At 40.9% G+C, this 22926-nt stretch overlaps 1 protein-coding gene across 4 annotated transcripts; it reads right to left on the reverse strand.

The window, feature by feature from the left end:
* Nucleotides 1-1446: 1446 nt before the first annotated feature.
* syt10 (synaptotagmin X) lies at nt 1447-20178 on the reverse strand. Of its 4 annotated transcripts, none has more exons than XM_086146643.1 (7): nt 19891-20178; nt 18959-19352; nt 12488-13049; nt 7810-7930; nt 7239-7410; nt 6811-6940; nt 1447-4065 (listed from the first exon to the last, which is right to left on the reverse strand). In XM_086146643.1, the coding sequence occupies exons 1-7, from the start codon at nt 20075-20077 to the stop codon at nt 3994-3996; spliced, it is 1638 nt and encodes a 545-aa protein (XP_086002769.1). In that variant the 5' UTR covers nt 20078-20178; the 3' UTR covers nt 1447-3993. The 4 variants fall into 4 exon arrangements, with proteins under 4 accessions (XP_086002769.1, XP_086002767.1, XP_086002771.1 ...); XM_086146641.1 differs by having other exon boundaries at nt 19876-20178; XM_086146645.1 differs by having other exon boundaries at nt 1448-4065; nt 18959-19216; nt 19891-20072.
* Nucleotides 20179-22926: the final 2748 nt, after the last annotated feature.

The following is a 22926-nucleotide window of genomic DNA, read 5'->3' on the forward strand; positions in this document are numbered from 1 at the left end:
TATGCCATTATAATTACGGACACACTTTTCTTATTACGGACTTGATAGTTAGTTGAGTAACCACCAACAAAAGGCCGCCAGACAGTGATGATAGAAGAAAGGCGTGCACTAATAACATAGTACAGTTTGTTTGACAGGGCATAATTAATTTGTCAGCTGCCTCGGTGTGTACTTGTGTCTGCGTCTGTGATTTTTACATTTTTTTAGGAGACAGTAACAGTACTCTTTGTTGCTCACAAATTTGGTTTTTTTATCTCACCATTGCCGTTATTTGGACTGCTGCTTTTCCAACTGACTCCTGCCCAAAATCGACAATTAAGCCATTCACTCCTTCCAAGAACTCTCCTGCCATACTTCATTAAAAATACCAATTGTCATTTATTTTGTTGAAACATGAAATGAGATAACCTGTGCTTTTAGTTAATTCACGTCATATATATGTATAGATACATACATAATACAAACACAGGCTTTTTTCCTTTCAGCCTCCATCTAAGCCTTTCCATCCTCTTCTGTCCAATAACTACTTTCATATCCTCTTTCTCAACTCCTACACACGCATTCCCTGGAAACTGTGACAAATTGTACTTGAATTGTACTGTCACTGAGTACAAATTTAAGCCTCACATTAGTAATTACATAGCACATAGAGTGCAGTACTACACAAGGACTTACCGTAGACACTTACACCTGAACAGCATGGCTCCACTCCACACTAAGAGAAAATTAAGCTGTAATGTGCTTTCTTTGTCCCCGTGGTAAGTGAACACCAAGCCATCTTAGGCGAAGTCCTTCATGTGCAGCGTCTTACAAAGTCGTTTAACACTGTTAATGTTTAACACAAATGGATAAAAAGGTTGTATTTTTGATCACATTTGCATGGGATCAGCTGTATCTCATTTGCTGGAGACAGCAAGGTTGATTATAATTGAACATTTGAGCATGGTCGTTGGTTCAGCTTAGCTGCTTGCAGCCAAAAAGCCAAAACAGTTCGGTTTCAGTCCTATACACAGCATTGAGTGAAGTTACTTAAAGTTATAAAAGCCTGCTGGTAAACAGGGTGACTGCAACTGTAATGTGACCTAGTACCTTGATGTCATCGCACCAAAATTGACCACAATTAACCAAAATTACTGATTACTTAAAATGTAAAACTAATGACTTACACATCATTTCCCCAACTGTAAATTAGACTTAATCTTATGTCTAATAGGTCCTGGAGTATATCATATAACAAATTAATTAGAATTTAGAAATTAGAAACATAGAAATAAGAAACATTTTTAAATTCTTGCTTTATTTCTATATCACACAAGCTCTAGAATGGTTATTGATAAAACTGACTTTACCCATAGAAAATAAAATCTTGACCTGACATTATCTTTTTATTTGTGAATATCATGAGCGAACACCTGCTCAGGTATGTTCCTTAAGGTAATCTGCATTAGTTTAAATAGGTATAAAATAGAGGGTATTTCATCATTTTGATAAAATTAGTGAACCAAGAAAGGCGACATAACGCTTCAGATTTTTCAAATGTTTATTTTGTTAAAATACATATGAAACAGATGAACGATGAATTATTTTCCAAATATCAACTTTAAATTGTTACAAAAAGATATCACAAACTGTACACAGAATGACAGTAGTTGCAATTGTTCTTCCTCAACAACAGATTCAGCCAATATGCAAACAATCATAGCTTGATGCTCTAAACTCCTAAACATGGAATAACTTGATAAGGTAGAGTCGGCTTCACTGGGTTTTTTTACTCGTATATTTTTTTCCAGTTTTCACTCCATTTTTCACAACCATTAAAGAAACGTGTATCAATTCCACTGGATAACAAGTCTGAGCTGTTCAAATCATCACCAAACGATAGAAATACATAGCGATGTCTCTGTTTCCAATAATTACGACAACTTCTTAGTTTCACTTTGGATTATATACAAATGTAAACACAATGTTTGACTCTGGAACCAAACTCCATAAATACAGCTTCCCCTCAGTGAACTTATCTCAGTGGTCAGACGCATGCTACAAGTAAAAATTTTCATTTTCAACATTAAGGGCAGTGCAGGGGGAAAAGCGTATTCTTGTGCAAGTAAGATAACAGTACATAGCCTTTTTTTTTTTACCCCTTTGCAATGCTAATTTTCTTTCTTATTACTCATGTAAAAAGCTCATTCTGAGAGATGCATTGAACTGAATTCAGTATGGCTTGTATGGCTAATGTACACACGCATACCTTTTGAAAACTGAATTTTCATTCCTTGTGTTTGTAGTGGGCAAAGTTGCTGTACAATGAAATTTGCTATTTGTCCGTATAGTTTTCTTTTTTTGTAACATTTTTCGTTGTTGCTAACCTGCCACTAACTTGTCGTTGCTAACCTGCTGCTGATCCATCGGTCATTCGCTTGGGGCTGACACCAATAATACCTGTCAAACTTTCCGCTATCACAACACACACAAGGATGTACAAAGATGTCAGATTTAAACAGTCAAAGTTTTAAGGTATATTATTATTATTGTGTCCCATAAAATATGATGGATGAATGCTGTTGTCTTATCCACTAGTTGTTCATTCACCGCCACTAGCATGGCTACCCGAGCAATAGTGGGCGATTCAATTGCTAATTTTGGACATATTTATTTCGATTTTATTTTGGCTAAAAACAGAACATAAAGGGAGATATGTAATGTTTGTCCTACAAGATATGTAAGATTTCCAATTCAAATCCGAGGAAACCAAACAATTTCAAGTCTGTTGTCTGAGTCATTACGGTGACCCCAAAAGCATGTCACGATGAAGAGAAATCCTACGACTTTAGTGTCGACTATGCGTTGCTTCCACCTTAATTGGACAATTATGCTCATGTTCAGGAGTTTAGCTAAGGACACTGTCAAAGGAGTGCTTTATTTCTCCAACAAACTAATTGTTTATAGCCCAACTTTTGGTCTCAATGTGATTGACAACTGCTAGGTAAAGAACAGCTCTTGTGATTTGATTAAGAGTGATAAGAGAGTGCCTGTAAGTGGCTTCCATATGCTGCTGAGGCATAGTTTGGACTAGTATGCTGAAATCAATCCATGTTGTACCAAATATATTTATCAATCTCAGCAAGGTTAGGCCAGGATATAGTAGTTTTATTTCATAGCTAATGTGAAACTACCAGGTTTGAGTAGTGTTTATCTCTCTGTACATGTGTTTGCTACATCTACTGCGACTGCTACATTTTCTCAAATGGTGACTTTTTGACTTTTGCATTTTTTTTATTGTTGCTTTTTGTTTGTTTAATCAGGATATCACAATGGCAATTCTGTAGCTGGTTTTAGACATTGTTAATGACTTCTTTTTTTTTTTTATCACTGAGACAGCAACACAGCCCTTGTAGAAAGGAGTTACCTGCTTTTTAATTAGATCTCAGCTCACAACCTACCTATTGACTTTTGACTATTTTTTTGTCATTTTGCTTGTTTCAAATCAGAAAATGCTCTTTTTCTGGCACTGAGCAGCATAGCCCTTTAGCGTCATGCCATTTTTAAAAGTAAAATGGTAAACTCACTAAAGAGCCATTAGGTCAGAAACAAAAATGTTCCTCAAAGTATTGAAAAGTTTAAAAGTGAACCACTGAGGGATTGTTGGAACAAGGCCTGTGGCCATTCCTGTGGTCTGTGTAACTGGGCAGGTTCAGTCTCTCAGAAGATTTCCGACCAGATGTGTGAAAAGGGCAAACCACTGGACTGAAACAACAGTGAGTGCTGTGCATAGCCAACTCTGTAGAGCACTTGAAGAACCCAAATAAAATCTAACGTCACGACGGCCGTGATTCCACGAACGTACCCTGGAACATGTTGTGACGAAACCAGTTTTCAAACAACATGCTTACAAGTGACTTGTCAAGGACACGACTTGTGAGCCACTCTGAAAAAAACAAAAAAAACAAAAAACACCAGCAGTTTTTGTAGAGCAGCTGTGTTGTCACTCTCTCATCAGGGTGTTTGAGGAGGTTTGGGCGAGGGGCATGAACCTTGGCTCTCGAAACTCGCTGCTCGCCCCGGCCACTGGAAAGTAAAATAATATCAGAATGTGAGAGAGGCTCGGTGCTCACTTCTGCCCCTTTTCAACTCCCAGGAAGAAAACTGAGATTAGCTGCTAAATTCACCTTGGGATCTCACAAGGTCAGGATATATGGAGAAAAAAAAAACACACTGGCTTTTGCACAATTTCTGCGTAATCTGTCTAATACATGTCTACATCTGACAGTATTTACCAATCAAATGATTGAATTAAACATGACGGGCCATTTACGATTGAGAGAGTAAAACAAGCTGTATCTCAGTAGAAAATAGCTGTACTGGCATTTTTTGCTCAAGGAAACAACTTCCAGATGAAGACCGTAATACAAGATATTAGCATATTATAAAAACACATTGATATTATACTACAATGATGGGAGGGTATGGGTTTCTGCTGCCCCTGAGAGGAATTGAGTCAAACTGAGTACTGTGACAAATTGAAGCGTGACATGGTGCAGGAGGTAGAGCAATAGTCTTTGGAACAGACCATTCCTGGTCAAATTCCCCGCTTGTCCTAGTGTGTCAAATTGTTGTTGAGCAAGACACTGAACCCCTAACTGGTCGACGGCAACCTACTGCCCACGGTTCACTCCCCTAAACCCCTCCTGCCCACCAGCATCAGTTCTTAAGGTCAACCCCCACTCACCCCACCTTATCATCCCCTCAAACCCGGACACAACCACTACCTGCCTCCCCCCTTCCATCGCCCATCCGCAACTGCCAGGGACACCCCCATCCTCCACCACACCATCCCTTCCCCCCGAGCACAGACATGGCAACTGCCAGTCTTGCCCAACTCCCCCCGCCCACCAGGAACTTGACATCTGGAAGACCTCCTATTTGTCTCAGTTCCCAAGAGGGGACGTCCAAGTGCTCCTGACCACAGGCCGGTGGCTCTAATGCCACATGTCATAGAGTCGTCTAAGAGGCTTTTACTCCAGCACCACAAAGACCAACTATCTGCTTCCCTGGGCCCTCTGCAGTTTGGCAAATGGGTGTGGAGGATGCAGTCATCTTCCTCACTCATAGGGCCCGATCCCACCTTGAGGGTGCAGGAAACACAGAGTCACCTTCTTTGACTTATCCAGTGACTGACTTCTCCAGTGACAGTGTCTAACCCGACCTCCTCAAGGACAAGCTGCGGAGTATGCAACTTCATCCTTACATCACTGCAGTATGGCTGCAGTATGTCAGAGTGGATGGCTGTGTTTCCAAGGCCTTGGAATGCAGCACAGGAGTGCCCCAAGGTACTGTCCTGTCCCCATTCCTCTTCACCTTCTTCTCTTCTGACCTCTGGTACAACTCCCACCTGCAGAAGTTCTCCTATGACTCTTCCATCGTTGGATGCATCAGCAATGACAAGGAGGCGGAATACAGAGTTTTGCTAATCGTGAGTTTTGTTGAGTGGAGCTACCAGAACCGTCTCCTAATCAACATCTCTAAGACCAAGGAGATGGTTGTGGACTTCCGGAAGAATCAGAGGAGACAGGTACCAATCACCACCCAGGGTGAAGAAGAGGAGATAGTGAACTTCTATAAGTACCCCAGAGTCCACATAACAATAAATTGGACTGGTCACACAACACGGATGCACTCGGCAGGAAGGGGCAGGATGTTCTTCCTGAGGTGACTAAAGTGGTTTGGCATCTGTTGCGGGCTCCTCAAGACCATCTACCGGTCTATGGTAGCCAGCACACTCTTCTTTGGTATAGTATGCTGGTGGCGCGGTGCGAGGAGTGGTGAGGTCAATAAGCTTCACAAGATAGTGAGGAAAGCCCACTCGGTGGTGGGACTGAACCTGGACCATATTCAATTGGTGGTAGTGGGGAGGGTGAAGGACAAACTGGGAGACCTCCTGGACAATCCTTCCCACCCCCTGCACAAGCTGTGGCTGATGGGCAGCTCCTTCAGCCAACATTTCATCCCACTTCAGTGAAGAGCTGTATGCTTCAGACGCTCCTTTGTGCCCACAGCCATCAGACTGTATAACAGCAGTCTGGACAGCACACAACTCCAACCTGCCTGTGGTCCACCTGTGCTGCTTCCACAATCTCACTGCCTTACCCCATTCACTACACCACTCATTCACATACCATGCCCTAACTCTGCTGTCTTTCTTATCCTTGTTGGTCCCAGCCCGGACACATCCTGCCTATTTTTGTTTATTTATTTTATTCTTGTCATTGCTATTGTCACTCTATTTATATTGTCGTTTAATTCTGGTTGTGTATTTTTCACCTGTTCCTTTCTGTTGTCCATTATTATCACTGATGTTGTTGTCTCTGCTGTCCATTTAATAGTGGATTTCTTGCTATCTTCTGTCTTCTGTCTCTCTATTTATATTTATATTTATATTCATATTTATTTTACTTTTTACATTTTTGAAATTATAACTGTTACGCTGCCGTGACAAAGGAGACTAATTTCCAGAACCCAAAAGGGCTCCTCTGATATTGTTTGCCATTTGTAATATTTGATGTATGTCATGTGTTGTCTTTGAATTGGAGTGTTTGTTTAGGGAGACAGGCTGGACTGCATTATGCTTCACAGACAACACAAAAAGGAAATTCAAGTGAAAGAAAAGCTACTGGATTAAGTCTTATATTATGCAGCCTTAGACTCAAACAGCATCTGCTGTGGACATCATCACACTCAGGAACAATTAGCTCAGCAAATATTGATATTTGAGACTTAAAAATTGACTTTTGGGGTGAAAAATAAGATCTTTACCTCCCCAAGAGCATGCCAGTGTGTGATGGGTTTCCGGGGGTACGCCAACATTTCGTTCCAGTGATCACGTCCAAGACCCTCGGCATCGGGCCCGGCTCGGCACACTCCGATCACCTCATTGTGACCAACCCTGGAAGTTAAACAAAAACCTGTATCCTTTTTTTCTACTCCTTTCAGCTTTTCCCCTCAGGGGTCGCCACAGAGAATCAAACCTCTCCATCTAACCCTATTCTCTGTATCCTCCTCTCTCACACCAACTACCTTCATATCCTTTCTCACTATGAACTTGTATTTTGGTGTTTCTCTAGACCTCTGCCTAGCAGCTCCAATTCCAGCATCCGACTACCAATATATTCACTATCTCTCCTGTATAACTAGTAAAATTATCAAATATTCTCTCAAATGCTAATAAGGACAGCCCTACTCACCGGTCGTAATCCATCACCATGATGGAAAGAGTGACTTGCTCTACATTTTCCGGCGGAATGTCGAAGATGATCGCCTCATTGTACACAGGATTAAGAGTGCATTTCTTCGTGGTAGTTTTTCGCTTCTTCAATCTCCGCCCATCGCATATCAGGTGCACCTTGACGTAGGGGTCTGGGGGGCACATTTTCACAGTAATCCTAAACTAATCGGACAGATGCTGGATTTACATGTGAAAATACTTTTATAATTTACATTCGAACTGTTCACATAAAACAATCAATTAAATTTTAATAAAAACTGTTTTTTTAATTTATCAAAAAAAAAAAAATGACCACTTAGTCATTATTTTTTTTTTTTTGATTGTTTCTTTTAAATCTGTATTTTGTGTATATGTCTGTACTGTGTTCTTGAGTGTCAGGTACATAAAATATAAATAACTTACATAAAATATAGTATTATTACTATTATTCTAAAACACATTGAGGGATCGCTCGGTAAAGAGACAATCTCTTTCAAATAAAGGGCAGCACCTTTAATAATTAGTCCACACTAATCTCGCCGTCTGCTTACCTGAAGAGCCTGTGATGTCCATGGCTTTTAGGTTTCTGCATTTGATGACTGTTAGGGTCATTCTCCCCGCTGTGGGAAGGTAGCACAACGAGTACATGATCTCCCCCAGGTCAACAGTCTCCTGCCGGGTGAGAGAAGACAGTGACTTTTGAATTGACTTTTCCATATTCTGACTGACAAAATGCCTGAATTGGGTTGTACCTTTATGTTTTTTCCCCAAGAATAAGCATTAGATAACATGTCATAAGGTCCCAAATCTGTTTTCATATATCGTGTAGTTAATTACTGCTCATTAACTTCTCTATATATACACAATTTAATGAGGAGCACCAAGAAAAACAGTAAATAAATCAAAAATTATGGCATTATTTATTTCAAATGAATAGTTTCTTCTTTGTATCTGGGCTGCCAAAATGGTGTGGACACAGTTGTTTTGTTATTTTTAAGCATGTTTTCCTCTTAATAAATAGTCAACAACAGAACTCAATAAAAAGAGCGCTTGCTCAAACAATAGAAGGGAATTTATATTTATTAAGGTTTCTAACAGAGATTTTTTTTTTATGTGATATCAAGTATTAATTAATGACCAATGATACATGACATTAATGACCAAACAACAACAATATCTAAAGAGCCATTCTGAAAGGGTCATAACTTGAAATGAGACCCTGCCATAGACTAATTTTCCAATGAGTCCATAGACTCTTAAGGATCAATAAGGTTAACTGCAGTGAGCAAATTATTTGAAATTATGGGTTTTGGTCTGTTAAGTGCTTTTAATTGTCATGTGTGAATGGTTGGAAGGGATAGGTCAGGTCAGGTCATCTGAGTGTCTGACTTCATGGGCGGCTGGTTTCGTTGTGGGCTCCTTTCTATCTTTAACCAAGCTGCTAGGCCAAGAATTAACGTGTTTGGTTTTTGTTTGTTTAACTGTTTTTTGAAGGGGGTGTTATGGTGCTCTCAAATATTTAATGATTTTGCAGTGACTGTAAGTTCCTTTAATCTTGACTATTACCTCAACATTTCATGGGTCATTGGGCAGAGATGGCCTCAACCCGCTTGAGTCCAGACCGAGAATCTGTCAATCATAATCATGATTTATATCTGACACAGTGAATTATCTAGACAATTTATGTTTGATAAAGATGTACAGAGTGAGAAGGGCTAATGTGATGTAGGGCATGGAAAAGAGCTTGTAACACAATTTCCAACTAGGAACCGAAAAGCTGAAGTGCAATAACGTATGGTGTTATGACCCTTGAGCTACAACTGGGAAACGGCTTTTTTGTGGTTTTCTCCAAACTGTGAAATGACACCCACCTCTAGCATAAAAAAATCATTTACAGGGGAATCAATGAAGTATTCCACCAGCGCCAGTTCATAAATACGGAGGCCGGGGTCAAGCCTGACAACACTACAGCACAGTCAGTTGCTTTGTCATGTGCTATATGTCACTATTTGGTGGGTTTCTTAGCAGGTCAAGAAGACAGTTCAATATATTTTTTTAATTACAAATAAAAATTCAGTGGATAATGTCTAATGGATTCAAACGCCCCCAACTGCCTTTCAAGTCCTCAGGTCGTCAGCTGACTTAAACCTGGCCTGCCATGCTATCAAGCCAGTCGTAATTTTCAGGCATGCCGTATCAAACCTGGACATCATGCTCTGCCGTGACTGCTATTTACTTTAGCATTCACAAGTCATTTTACTGCAGTGACCATGGCAGTACAATCGACCTTTACCTTATTTTCACACTTCTCTTACCATATTATTCACACATCTTTACATTTAGAAAATCAGTAACGTTTAGATTCATCCAGTAATCAGTTGGATTCAACATAATTGAACAAAATCAAATAAGATGGATTGCCACCAAAGGAATCTGTCCAAAGGACTGATCCTTCTATATTAGGCTTTCCACTAGGAAAGTGAAGGTGATACGTCTGTGCTGTTCAGATGCTTCAGCAGAGAGCATTGGACCTACGGTTTATTTAGATTTTGAACAATCCCCTTTTAAATCAAACACATCAGATAAAGCTCCCTCTCTGCTTCAACGGCCATGGTGCTACATATCAAGGCTACCTGATGTAATTTGTCAGCACCCAGTTTATCAAGTATTTATTCAAGCAATAAATCAATTCACTGTTCAACATTCACTCAAGGTTGTTTGGTTCAAGAGAAAAGTGACATGTTGTACTAAAGCTTGTAAAGTTATAAGATCTACTAGGAAAACCATTCTGGAATACCAGGCTATAAATTAACTCCCTTTAATCCCTGATTTTCTTGAAATCTGCTAACTAATAATCCAATCATGGCAGAAGAAACATGGCAAAACCATTACTGACAGATATTCCTTCCTGTATTCAGTGTTTGTCACACAGCAGGCTTCGCTTCAAAGGGTTATCTCTTTTTAATTCTTTCGAAATATTAGTGCTGCCTCGAGGGGCAGCTCAAGCTGAGACGTGCTAATCGGGAGATCCCAATCTTCGGCTGAAAATGGATTTGGAGGAGAGCCCAGAGGCTTCTCTGTTTGACTGGATTCCTGTGGGAGGACTGGCTTGGTACCCCTGGAAAAATGAGTGAAAACAACACACTGACAATGTACTGATTTAAATTTAGACAAGCGTGTTAAGTGCCCAAAATCTAAAATTGACCGATATTGTTTAAGGCCAAGTTACGACACAACTGTACTTCAGAGCCATCATACACATACACACACAAAAAGTGCAGTCTAATAAACTTGATTCATTTCTTCATTCTATATTCAGCACAGCCACATGTGGTTTGCACCTTTATTATGAAGCTGCAAATCCGGATATACTACTTTGAGAGTGCAGAACTAGACACTAGACAGATATATATATATATATGCAAGTTAGCATTTTAGCACAATATTAACTCAATTAAGTGTATCACATGTCAATTCGAGGGGTTTATTAGATCCCAAAAGAACCTGAGTTTGTGTGAGTGAAAGAATTGTATGTGGCTAAATGACAGGGTCCTAGCTTTGCTCTTCTTAAATTGGTATCTCTAGAGTCTATAGTTACTAGGTATCTGTGTGCTGAAGGTGACAGCCAATCAACAATGTAGACCTAACAGAACAAAAATCACAAAATTGAACATTGGGTAGCATCCATTTACTATCCATTTACTCAAAATGATATGAATTACCCAAGCTAAAGCTAGGTAGCCATTATGTTGTCATCAGTGGGAGAACTCACTATTTTCTGTTTTTAAACTAGCTTTTTGTTCATGTAGTTCCAGAGGTGAGGTGAGCAGGTATCAAAAAAAAACTACGCTATATAGATATACAATTTGCAAATATCATGGGTGATAGAAATTCTAACATTTGTTATCTTCAAAATTCAAAAGTGCAGGTAACAAATACAGAATTCTGAGAAGGAAGAGAATTCCTAGTATATGTTTTTTTTCCGAAATGAAGGCGCATCATACCAGTCACACAAATACGATCCAATCTGACACATTTTTGATTTTACTTTAGGTTTCATCATCTAGGTTTGCTTTTACTTTACAGCAATTTAGAGAAAATCCTTTAGAACAACTTTAAATGTTATCATCTGGACATCTTTCATCCTGTTCAAACCCCAAAACCTCAAAAACATGCTTGTTGTCTTGGCCCTTATTTTGTCTGCATTTCATTTTGGCCTAAAAAAAATAGACAGGTTGTTTTTCCATAAACATTAATATCAAGCTGACGCTTCTGAGTAAACTGTGGCTGCGGGAGCCAACAGCGTCTGTTCCAAGTGACTTTGTTATTTTCAGCAGTTCACACAAGGACACAATGTCTCCATTTCACCAGGAGGGCATGTCTATTTTCCTGGCTGTAGGCCCCTGCTGGCATAACTAGCAAGGAAATGCTGTGAGAGCGGAGCTCTCTTCTTTATCTTGTGAATCTCTCGAAGACCTCTCTCCTTCTCTTCCAGTGCACTAATGTGCCCCTCACTCTCTGTACTCTCGTTTCACTCGGGTCCCTTGAAAATGGTTGCCACTTAGCGTTTTCTCCAGTGCCTCCGGTCATCATGAAGAGGACTGTGTTTGTCACTTAAGACTAATTTTTGAAATGAGTAAATACGAGTGATAGGCATATGATAACTTCAGAATTATGTTGCTTTATTTAGAACATTATGGTCTATGGAGGCCTGTGGTGTTTGGCTTGTGAATCCGCTGGTTCCACCTGCCCAGGTAAAACCCAAGAGTGGTTAAGCATAATGGGTCATGTGTCATTTCTAAAAACATTTTTTATTTTTTTATGCAGGAAACAGTTTTTGTCATTTTCTGAGATTAGTGTGAGAGCACAACAAAGCAGCAGAATCACATTTCGGGTTGATGGGGGAATAAGACGCTCTTTTCAATGCAATCAAACTAGAGATGATCAGGAAAGTGAAACTCTATTAAAACTGTCGTGTATTTTTTCTTTGATGGAAATGCAGATAAATTAAAATTTTTGGTTCTTAATGCAGACAAGTAAAATTTATAGTAAATAACCTGGTGCACCTTTGTGTTGACACAATATACTCATCTGATTGATTGCAGTGCATTATCATAGATTAGTGCATTATCATAGTCCCAATCAAGATTTGATTGGGACTTGGGCTCATCATCACATCTGTGCTTCCTCGTAGCAACAATATTCAGAAATATTTAGAACTCTGCTCACCGTGGTTGCTGCGTGAATGTCCTTCCATACCACCGCCTCCCTGGAGAGGTCAGAAAGCTCAAAGAGGTTGTCCACGACAACCTCGCCAATCATGTCATGGCTGGTGAAGCGGTCAAAGTCGTAGACGCTCAGGTGCAGCTTGCGGTTGCACAGTTCATCGTACGCCACGGGGAAACAGAAGGTCTCGTCAAACATGGGGTTCAAATTCTTGCGGTGGACACGCGTCTGGAACTTCTTTTTTCTTTCCGGCAGTAGATAGATCTTCACGTAGGGGTCAGATGTCCCGGTAAAGTCCTTGGCAGGCAGATCCAAGGCCTTGAGGATCCTCACCACCAGCGCCTGCTCCTCGTAGTCATAATGCAGTGAGAAGCTGAGCTTCCCGCAAGTTTCCACGGGCTCTTTGGCCTCATCCTCAGAGTCCACAGACTTCTGCTTGTACAGCTCTGGTTTTATTCTTCCGATGCTGACTGTAGAAGACTGTCGGAGGGGAACCGTGTCGATGCTGAAGTCGAAACTGGTGACATTCATCTGACGAGGCAGGTGGCGGCGGAATGAATTGTGCCTGTTGAGAAGACAAGAGGACATCTGGTAAATGTCAGGTAGCGATGCCTTTTCTTCTGTTCGGCAATAACAGTTTGCCGTATAAGAACCACATATACAATATTGTGGAGCTCGTAGTGCCAGCAAGCTAATCTCATCAAGGACATGAGGAGAGACTGCAGCCTTTTCATCATTTCATTATGTTGTGGTGGCACTCTGGTTAAAAATGGTGAAGGTAATGATCACATATGAACCTGGATGAGACTAAACTCTATGAATAATCCAGACATATTTGCAATATTGCTGAAATTTACAAAACGATGTCCAGTTGTTGAAATCACAGTTAGTTTATTTATTGCCAAATACAGTTAATGGAAGTCAAAATGTTTTGTAGCTTGATCTTCTTGGCACCACCTTTTAAAACAAATATTTTGTCACAGCCGGGAAGATGTGTGACATCTTCACAAAGGAGTAAACTGGCATCTTGCGTAAAACTGGAAATTCTGGCAAAATTTCAGGGATGTTCTCAAATTGTCAAATCTCAAATTTAAGTCTATTCAAATTCCTCAGGGCCTGACTTGCTTTGAATCATAACTGTCAAACATGCTTGACATCTACAACTTAAAATGAAATACTGTGATGGAGTAGCAAGAAGTTCTCTAAATAAGACAGCGAGATTGCGCTAACTAGCCGGTGTTGACAAGATCGTGCAATTATCACCTCCTTATATCCTCACTTTTGTTCTTAAGAGCACAAAACAGCAGAAAAGATCCATCTTTGTTATTTCTTCTAAACTAACTTTTGACCTACATAATCAAAAGTTTAAGCAGTACGTTCAAACACAAGTTGACTTCCTGTATTTTCACGGGTTTCTCTTAATATGGGAGTAGTGTGGTGTAGGAGGTAGAGCAATCGTCTTTGAAACCAAACATTGCTGGTGCGATTCCCAGCTCCTCCAAGTGTGTCTAAGTGTTGTTGAGCAAGACACTAAACCCCAAAGTGCTCCATTGGCGCTGGTATATGGAAGCCTACTGCTCATGGTTCTATCCTTAATTATTATTATTACATTTGCGTTCTGGATATACGTCTATTTTGAGGTCTACATCAGGCCACAGTCTAGTTTGGGATCAAACATGCGCCACGATTTGTGTCCCGAGTCCACATATGTCTGAGAGCCCCAGAAACCTCAGTTTATCAAATATGTGCCCACCAGACCTAACTGTCTAGATACATCTTTAATCAGGACTTTTTTAACTAAAGGAGACTTGAATAACATTTTCTTTTTGAAAAAACAACAAACAATCAGCCTTAAGACTCAGTTATTCTGTTTTAATTGACACAATGATTCTGATTGTATTGAATTGGTGTCGATGTTTTTCAGGCTTAATTACTTTGGCATCAGCTCGCAGTAGTTTTGTTTCATTTTTTTGTTATATTGTTCAACTAAATGCTGTGAATTCAGTGAGGTAGACATTGTTTTAGAAAACTATGGCTGCATTTTCCTGTCACCTAGCAACTAGCCCTCCTCCTTTCTGACAGTGCGACAATCACAACAGTCTGACAGCAGCAGGCACATATGATGTGGCATCAAAATTGACGCCAGAGCTTAGGTTGCGCACTAGATGTTCGAAACATCATGAACACAAAAGTGTCCAGAAACATAGATGATTTACAACAGAAGGTGAGTTTTCTGTTGAACCAACATCATCTGTTTTTTTAATGAGGGACACGTGGACAGGGGGGTTAAAGGATTGTTATTGGCAGGTTATTGTATGTACAGATTTTAGGGTGGACTGATAACGTACTAAGATATAAGTAATGGTCAGACTGGGTCTGTGCACTCAGTGTGATACAGCAGTATGTAGGCTAGAGAAGGATTTCCTTTTGGCTGAATTGGAGTAAAATACTCTTCTTCTTCTCCTTTCAGCTTCTCTCTTCAAGGGTTACCAAAGTGAATCAAACTTCTCCATCTAACCCTATTCTCTGTATCCTCCACTCTCACCCCAACTGTCTTTATATCCTATCTTACTACATCCATAAATCTTCTCCTTGGTCTTCCTCGAAACCTCCTGCCTGGTAGCTCCAATCCCAGCATCCGTCTACCAATACATTCACTATCCCTCCTCTGCACATGACCCAACAATCTCAATCTGGCTTCTCTGACCTTCTCTCCAAAACATCTAACATTTGCTGTTCCTCTGATATACTCATTCTTAATCCTATCCATCCTTGTTACTCCCAAACAGTCCCCTCACTATCCCACTTCTTCTTTGCTAACCGTTTACTCTGTATATAGTCATGTACCTCCCCATTCCACCACCAAGTCTCCTTATCTACTTTTCTTCCAGATGACACACCAAGCACTCCTCTACCTGTCTCCCTGATAACACTAGCTGTTGTTGTACAATCATCTGGAAGCTCACCCTGACCACCCAGACCCCTTCTAATTCCTCTCTGAAAACCATACAACACTCCTCCCTTTTCAGCTTCCACCACTTTGTCATTTGCTCTGCCTTTGTCCTCTTGATCTTCCTTGTCACCAGAGTCATCCTACACAGCACCATCCTATGCTGTCTGACAACACTCTCACCTACAACTACTTTGCAGCCACTTATCTCTTCCAGGTTACCCCGTCTATGCAAGATGTAGTCTACGTCCGTGCTCCTACCTCTGCTCTTATAAGTTACCCTGTGTTCCTGTCTTTTCTCGAAAAAGGTGTTCACTGCACTTAACCTACCATACCTACCATTCCTGCACCAACATTCCCATTGAAGTTTTACACCCATTATCACTCTCATCTCTGGGGATAATCCGCATCACTTCCTCTAACTCATTCCAGAACTTCTCCTCCTCTAACTCACATCCCACATCCAGTTTTCAGACTCATAAGTCTATCTGACATTCTTTTCATCTCCAGAACATTTCCACAAACTCCTCCTTCAAGATAACGCTTACTCCATTTCTCTTCCTGTCAGTACCATGATAGCACAACTTAAAGCCTGCTCCTAAGCTTCTGGCCTTACACTTTTCCACCTGGTCTCCTGGACACACAGTATATCCAATTTCCTTCTCTGCATCTTGTTGAACAACTCTCTACATTTCCCTGTCATAGTCAAAATATTGAAAGTCCCTACACTCAGTCCCAGACTCTTGCCTTTCCTCTTCTGTCTGTGGTTCCAAACACGCCTTCGTCCTCTCCTTTTTCGACCCACGGTAGCCCAAATACCACTGGTACCCTGTAGGTCATCAGTACCAATGGCAGTCGTTGTTAACCCAGGCCTCAACCAATTTGGTATGAGATTATTAGGTTTGACTCACATGTTTGGTTTTGGCAGAAGTTTTATGCCAGATGCCCTTCCTGACATAACCCTCTGCATTTATCCAGGCTTGGGACCAGCACGGGCCAGTTTCTCCCTGCACCAGCCTCAGGAGGTTGGCGCAGGGAGAAACTGGCCCGTGCTACCCTGAGGCTGCATTTGGAATAAAATACTCATATTAGGTTATAATCTCATCAATGTTGATTTCAATCATACATCCATGTGCCATGCGTCAGGCATGCAGAAAACTTCAAAAACTATTTGTGTCCAATTTTCAGGGAAAAAAAATAATTATGTACTATATAGCAGCTACATATGTACTACAACTACATATGTACATATAGTAGCTGGGACTTCTGCCTCACAGCAAGAAGATCGCTGGTTTGATTCCAACAAGGGGCCTTTCTGTATAGAGTTTGCATGTTCTCCCTGTGTGTGTGTGTGTGTGTGTGTGTGTGGGGGGGGGGGTTCTTCCAGTTTGCCCATTGTCCTCTCACAATCAAAGAACATGCAGTAGGTTGACTGGAGACTAAATGACCCTGACAGATAATGGCTGCATGTCTCTATGTAGCCCTATGATCAACTCGCAACAGGTCCAGGTTGTAACCTGCCTCTCGCCCACTGACAGCAGGGAGAGACTCCAATCCCCACATGACCCTGAGTGTCAGAATACCCTGAAGATATGGGTATAACAGTATAGATAATGCATGAATAATGAATATTTCTAAATTAGATTTGTATGCCTAAGAATATAGAAAAAAATGTAAATATATAATGACATAACTTTTTGACTTGATCGACTGAAGGAATAGGAAGTTTTTTTTTTGTGTTGTTTGGGATAATTATGTATTTCTGGGGTCTCTAACACATCCAGGAATGCTGTGTGAGAAGCTGGTCCTTCGTGCTGTGAGGCCTTGGTACTAATGCGCCACCATGGTGCCCAAATTTCAAAATGTATGATGGAATTTAGGATCCCACTAATATGACTCTGCAATCATATTAGTGTTAACCTCAATCTAAACTTCTTCAGTGATTGTTATTTCACCCACAGAAATTATTTATTGTTCTTATTCTGGCCATTAATGCGGTAAGGAAATTTAAATCTTATGGCAAAATAAATAGTAATGAGTGAAAATGACCAATCGCTAGAAACATTTGAAAAAAGACAGAAACGGTGCGGATAAATATAAAAAGCAGATTGTTTGGCATAGTGTATATATTACCTAGACGTGTGCATTTTGAGAGGAAAACAACAAAAAACATGTATAAATGAAAAAAAAAAAACGGCTCTATCCCTTCTGCCTTCAAACTGTCTAGCAGCAACAGGTAATAGATAAACCAAGAGGAGGGGCTAGGCTAGTGACTGCAGTCCCACTCTTCACCACTCAGTGTCACTAGATCTGCTGCGCCTGACCTTTAATTTATACCAAAAAGATAGTTTCTCCACACTTATTTTTAAAAAACTTAAACACTTGGATTTTTGAGCATGTGAAAATTTATGGTAGATTGCTGTGAGTTTTGTTTTCAAATGTTTTAACAATTTGTTTATCATTATTGTCTCAATTTAGAACTAGAATGTAAGAGAAAATTTAATGTTGGAATGCACTGTATGCTTCCCTCTCTCTCTCTCTCTCTCTCTCTCTCTCTCTCTCTCTCTCTCTCTCTCTCTCTCTCCTTGAAAATAATATTTCCTCACAAGTATGGACAAAATAGAGATAGAAAATACTACATTTCAGTTTTGTTTACTCATGATTAATAATATCTCAATTATTTATTTATTTTTGCTGTTCATTCATTGTTTATTTAAATAATTCATTTTCAGTCTAAAATATATAGTAATTTCTCTGCACAAGTAAAGTACAATTTAGAATGGGGGGAGGGGATTTTCTTGTTAGTTGTTGCTTCTGTGTCTTTATCATCATTGCCTTTTGAGAAAATGGGTAATTTTGTTGGATTAAAATTTGCAAATGTTCTTAAATTTTTTTCAAAATAAACAGAAGCATAGGAAAAAAAAAATAGACAGTTTCCTGGGTTCATGTTCAGACCACAGCTTCAAATGGAAGAGGGTCTACCACTGAGTGTATATTTATATCAACACGACATTTGTTCAAAAATGGCCTTAGAGCGACCTCACATCCTGACAGCTGCCACCCCACAGCAACCCTAATTATGGCCATTCTACTTCAAACACAATCATGGAAAATGCGGTTCAGGGAGAGAACCGCAAGCCGATTGTTGAAATACTAAGCTGGCTTGGGATCACCATGGCAACCCCATTCTCATGTATATGTGATAGAAGGGTTTCAAATTGATCAAGGCATGGGTATGTGTTTTTAGTTGTTGTTTTTTTTTATTCCCTGTGATCAAGAGGAGCAAGAGACACACTCTTCAAAATGTGCAACAGCATTTCAAGGTCAGTGGCCGTCCACTGTGTCACATGACCAAGCACCTCAAAGCCAGTGGCCAAATAACTGTCAACTGTTGTGCAACATTGCCGTGCAAGTAATTGTGAGCTGCACTTGTGTGTGTATGTAAAGATTGCTGCAGGGTCCTCGGCACGGAGGGGGGGTCGCAGCAAGGTTATGCTGGTGCGTGTGTGTGTGTGTGTGTATACCTGGAGGAGGATGTCGGCTCGGTAGTCTGCCTTTGGATCTTGGCCTGCTGGCTGAGCTTCTCCCTCAGCGCCGTCTGCACCTCAGCAGGGATGTCCGGTGATGTCTGGCTGATCTTCATGGCCGCCTCCAGGATCTTGACAGAGCTGCGGCCGTTGGCCTTCACCTCCAGCGGTTGCTTCTTCTCTGCCTCCGCTGCTTTGCTCTCGGCGATGGGCGAGGGTGCCGGCGGGGGCGCCTCGGGGAAACCGACATGGAGGCTGTTGACAGTGTGAGCCGTGAGAGCCTTGCTCCTCCAGAGTGGCCAGCACAGCTTCCAAAACACAAAGAGAGAGACTACCAACAGGGCGAGGCCACAGAAACCAACCACCACAGCAAGCAGGCTAATAGAGATGTCTACAGATAAAACCACAATAAAGGAAGACAGAGGGTGCAGGGCACATGAAGTGAAGGAGAAGTGACAGACAAACATGCAAGGGAGAAAGAGAAAAAAAAGGAGAAGAGCAAGCTGTAAGAAGGAGGAAACAGTACTTGTTTGACAAAGCAGGACAAAATAAAAGAAGTCCCAGAAAAGGAGAATAAAGCTCTGATTTTTTTATTAATTTGTGGACAGATTTAAGGAGGATTCATGTCTCAAATGGTTGAAAAACAGGCTTGTTTTCGTCAGACTGGAAGCCCATAGACAGCAGTTATATTTTCATACCTCAGTCCACCTGTTGCTGCTTCAAGGAATGCACAAACAAAACTGCGCATTCGTTTAAAAAAAAAAACATCGCACGTGGCACTAAAGTTTAAACCGTATTAAAGTTTAGTTTTTTGTTTTGTTTTTTTTTTCTTTTAATCCACCTCTTCTCACGACTTCAAAGGTGAAAAAAGTTCCCGATCATGGAGGGAGGAGATAAATATTGACTTAATTTACCTGCATGTCCTTTACCTGGTATGTTGCTCTCCAGCGGGAAGATATCGGAACATTTGTCCCGGTCGACGTGTCCGGTGAGGCAAAGTTCCGTTACGATCTGCAAAGCCCTCTGGCACAGGGTGACACTGTCCGCGCTCCGGACGCTCATGTCTCTCCTGCTAAGCCATTGCACGCCGGAAGTGCCGTGAGAGCGGGGGTTCATTTGGATCGCCTTTGTTTACTCTCTGTCTTCTATTTTATTTTAATCAGGAGGAGACCGCGGGGAGATACGCTGCGTCCTGATCCATATCCGGCGCGCGTAAGGACTCGAATGGCAGAGACGCGCTTGCCGGGCGTGTGAGCACCGTGGTCCAACTGCCGCTGCGACCAATCGCGAGGCGAGCCGGTAAGTCCCAAGTAATGGATTACTTTCACTCCTGATGGAGGGAGGGAGGGGACAGAGGTTGACGGTGTCCCCGCCCGTTTCCGTGCGTCGCGTGGATCATCCGCCTGAATAGTGGCGTGCGATACTGCATATTTTGGTACTGACAGATAAAGTAAGTACAGGGCTAATGTCGATACCATTTCGATGATCATCGAATTGCTTAAGCTCAATAATTTTTTTGTGATTTTAAGTGCTTTTATTTTCCAAAAAAATTAAAGCCCAAGGCAGAACTAAGACCCTTTTTAAAAATTCCCCCACCGTGGACGGTTAAAAGCATGTGCTCTTTCTATTAATTTCTAAGTTAGTAGGTCCATAGAAAATACTTTCTAATCAAAATAAGTTATTTTCACAAAAACTGCAACGGCAACAAAATACTTTTTTTCCCCAAAATAAAAAAGTTGTTCCGATTTATCACTCAACAATAAATATTATAAAAAATTAACACAACTAAAAGTGTGTTTTTCTATACAAAAGTAAAAAAATTCTCCCATTCAGTGCACTTCTTTTCTGCTACAATAGCTGGTGAAAATAAAATAAATATGTAAAATAAAGTATAAACAAATAAACACCCCCCAGGGCTTTTAGTTTGAAAAAAAAAACCCTGATGCCGAAAAAAAAAAGTTTAGGTTACATGGTAACATGATTGTGTTTAACAGCAGTATCCTCATTAACATTTTTGGCTCTAAATGCACTTCGCCTGTGACTCACTAACGAGAATGATAATGGTTTTTTGAAAAAAAAAAAAAAAAAACCCTCCTGCCTGGCACGATTGATTTTGGCAGATTTGCTCAGTAATACGAAGCTCAAGTGTGTGCTGGTGGACGGGCCGGCTCTGGCTCTGAGGAAACAGCAGCAGTGCATATGAGAGCAAAACTGCAGAAAGCATCACGCTTGTATTGATCCATTACCTATACTGAGTTTGGGATTGATGCTCCAGTAGAACCTCAGCTTACAATCAAATCGGCCTACGAAAAGAGTTTGCAATCAAATTTTGAATCTAGCTGTGAGCAAGCCTTGGTTCACAAACACAAAAACAAACAAACTCAGCTGTATTCTGCTTGGTGGTGTGGTGCATGTTACTCTGTAAATACATTGCTCATTATTGTGTTCTCCTGGTATACAACACATTTTTTTGTGCCCTCATTATGGCTCCCACAAAAGTTAAAAGTACTAGTAATAGTCGTGTTAAGAAGAAGTTAAAAATTAGTCGATTTGAAGAAGGAAATAATGGCTGAACACAAGAGTGGTGTTTGTGTTATAGATCTCGGCATGCACTATGACATGGCTGAGTACAATGAGATGACGATCTGTACAAACATCTTTACAATCTTGTAGAGCAAAGATGCATTTGAGAGGGCAGATGTCGATAAAGGAGTGACTAAGTTAAAGAAGTTAAGGTCTAAAGTCTTAGAAGAAGTAGAAAAGTAATTGTAAGTTTGGATTAATGAGGGACAGCTTGCTGGAGATAGCATAAGGGAGGGTCTCACATGCAAGAAAACTTTACTTTTGCTGATTTCGTAAAGGACGGAGTACAAGTGCTGGCAAGAAGAGACAGAACACCAGAAACCCAGTAATAATTAAAGTTATCTGTAATTCCTTTCTGTACTTTTGCCACAAATAAACCTATAAAAAGTTTCAAGAGTACAGTTTTTTGGGGCTGGAGAACACATCAATGGGATTTACTTTGATTTCAATCGGAAACACTGATTTGGATTGCGAACAATTCAGTTCGCAAAATGTGAGCCCAGGTTCGACTATATTGATCTTGGGATCAATCCAACTTGAACTACGGTTAGAGGCTTCAAGAGGCAGATGGCTTACTTGGGGGCGCTGTTCAAACCATATTTTGGACTTCAAGCCTCTCAGTTGGATTTTGATGCCAACTTCTTCTTCTTTCAGCTTTTCCCTTCAGGGGTCGCCACAGCGAATCAACTTTCTCCATCTAACCCTATTTATCCGTATCCTCCTCTCTCACACCATCAACCTTCATATCCTCTCTCACTACATTCATACAGTGAATCTTCTCTTTGGTCTGCTTCGAGACCTCCTGCCTGGCAGCTCCAATTCCAGCATCTGTCTACCAATAGATTCACTAGCCCTCCTTTGTACATGACCGAACCATCTCAGTCTGGCTTCTCTGAGCCAGCCTCGCGGGGGCGTGGGCCAGTGTCTCCGAGAACACGGTGTCCCAAGCCGGGATAAAAGCGTAGGGTTGTGTCACGAAGGTCATCCGGCATAAAGCTTTTGCCAAAACCAAACATGCGAATCAATCATAATAATCAGATCAAACTGGATCTGTCTAGGCCTGGGTTAACAACAACCGCCATTGGTATCGATGACCTACAGGGAACCAGCTGAAACTGAGCTATTGTAGGTCAAAAAAGAAGAGTGGGGAAGTGTGTTCTGAGGCAGAGACAGAACACGAACAACAGAACAAGAACTCAGACTCTCAACAGAACAAGAATCTAAGACTGAGAGTAGGGACTTTGAATATTGGTACCATGACAGGAAATGGCAAAGAGATGGTCGACATGATGCAGACAAGGAAGATGTACTGCGTCTGGGAGACCAGGTGGAAAGGTGGTAAGACCAGAAGTTTAGGAGCAGGCTTTAAGTTGTTCTATCAT

This window comes from Fistularia commersonii, chromosome 5 (assembly GCF_037954325.1).
Source record: "Fistularia commersonii isolate RoL2024-O1a breed Wild chromosome 5, RoL_Fcom_v1.0, whole genome shotgun sequence".
Taxonomy (NCBI): domain Eukaryota; kingdom Metazoa; phylum Chordata; class Actinopteri; order Syngnathiformes; family Fistulariidae; genus Fistularia; species Fistularia commersonii.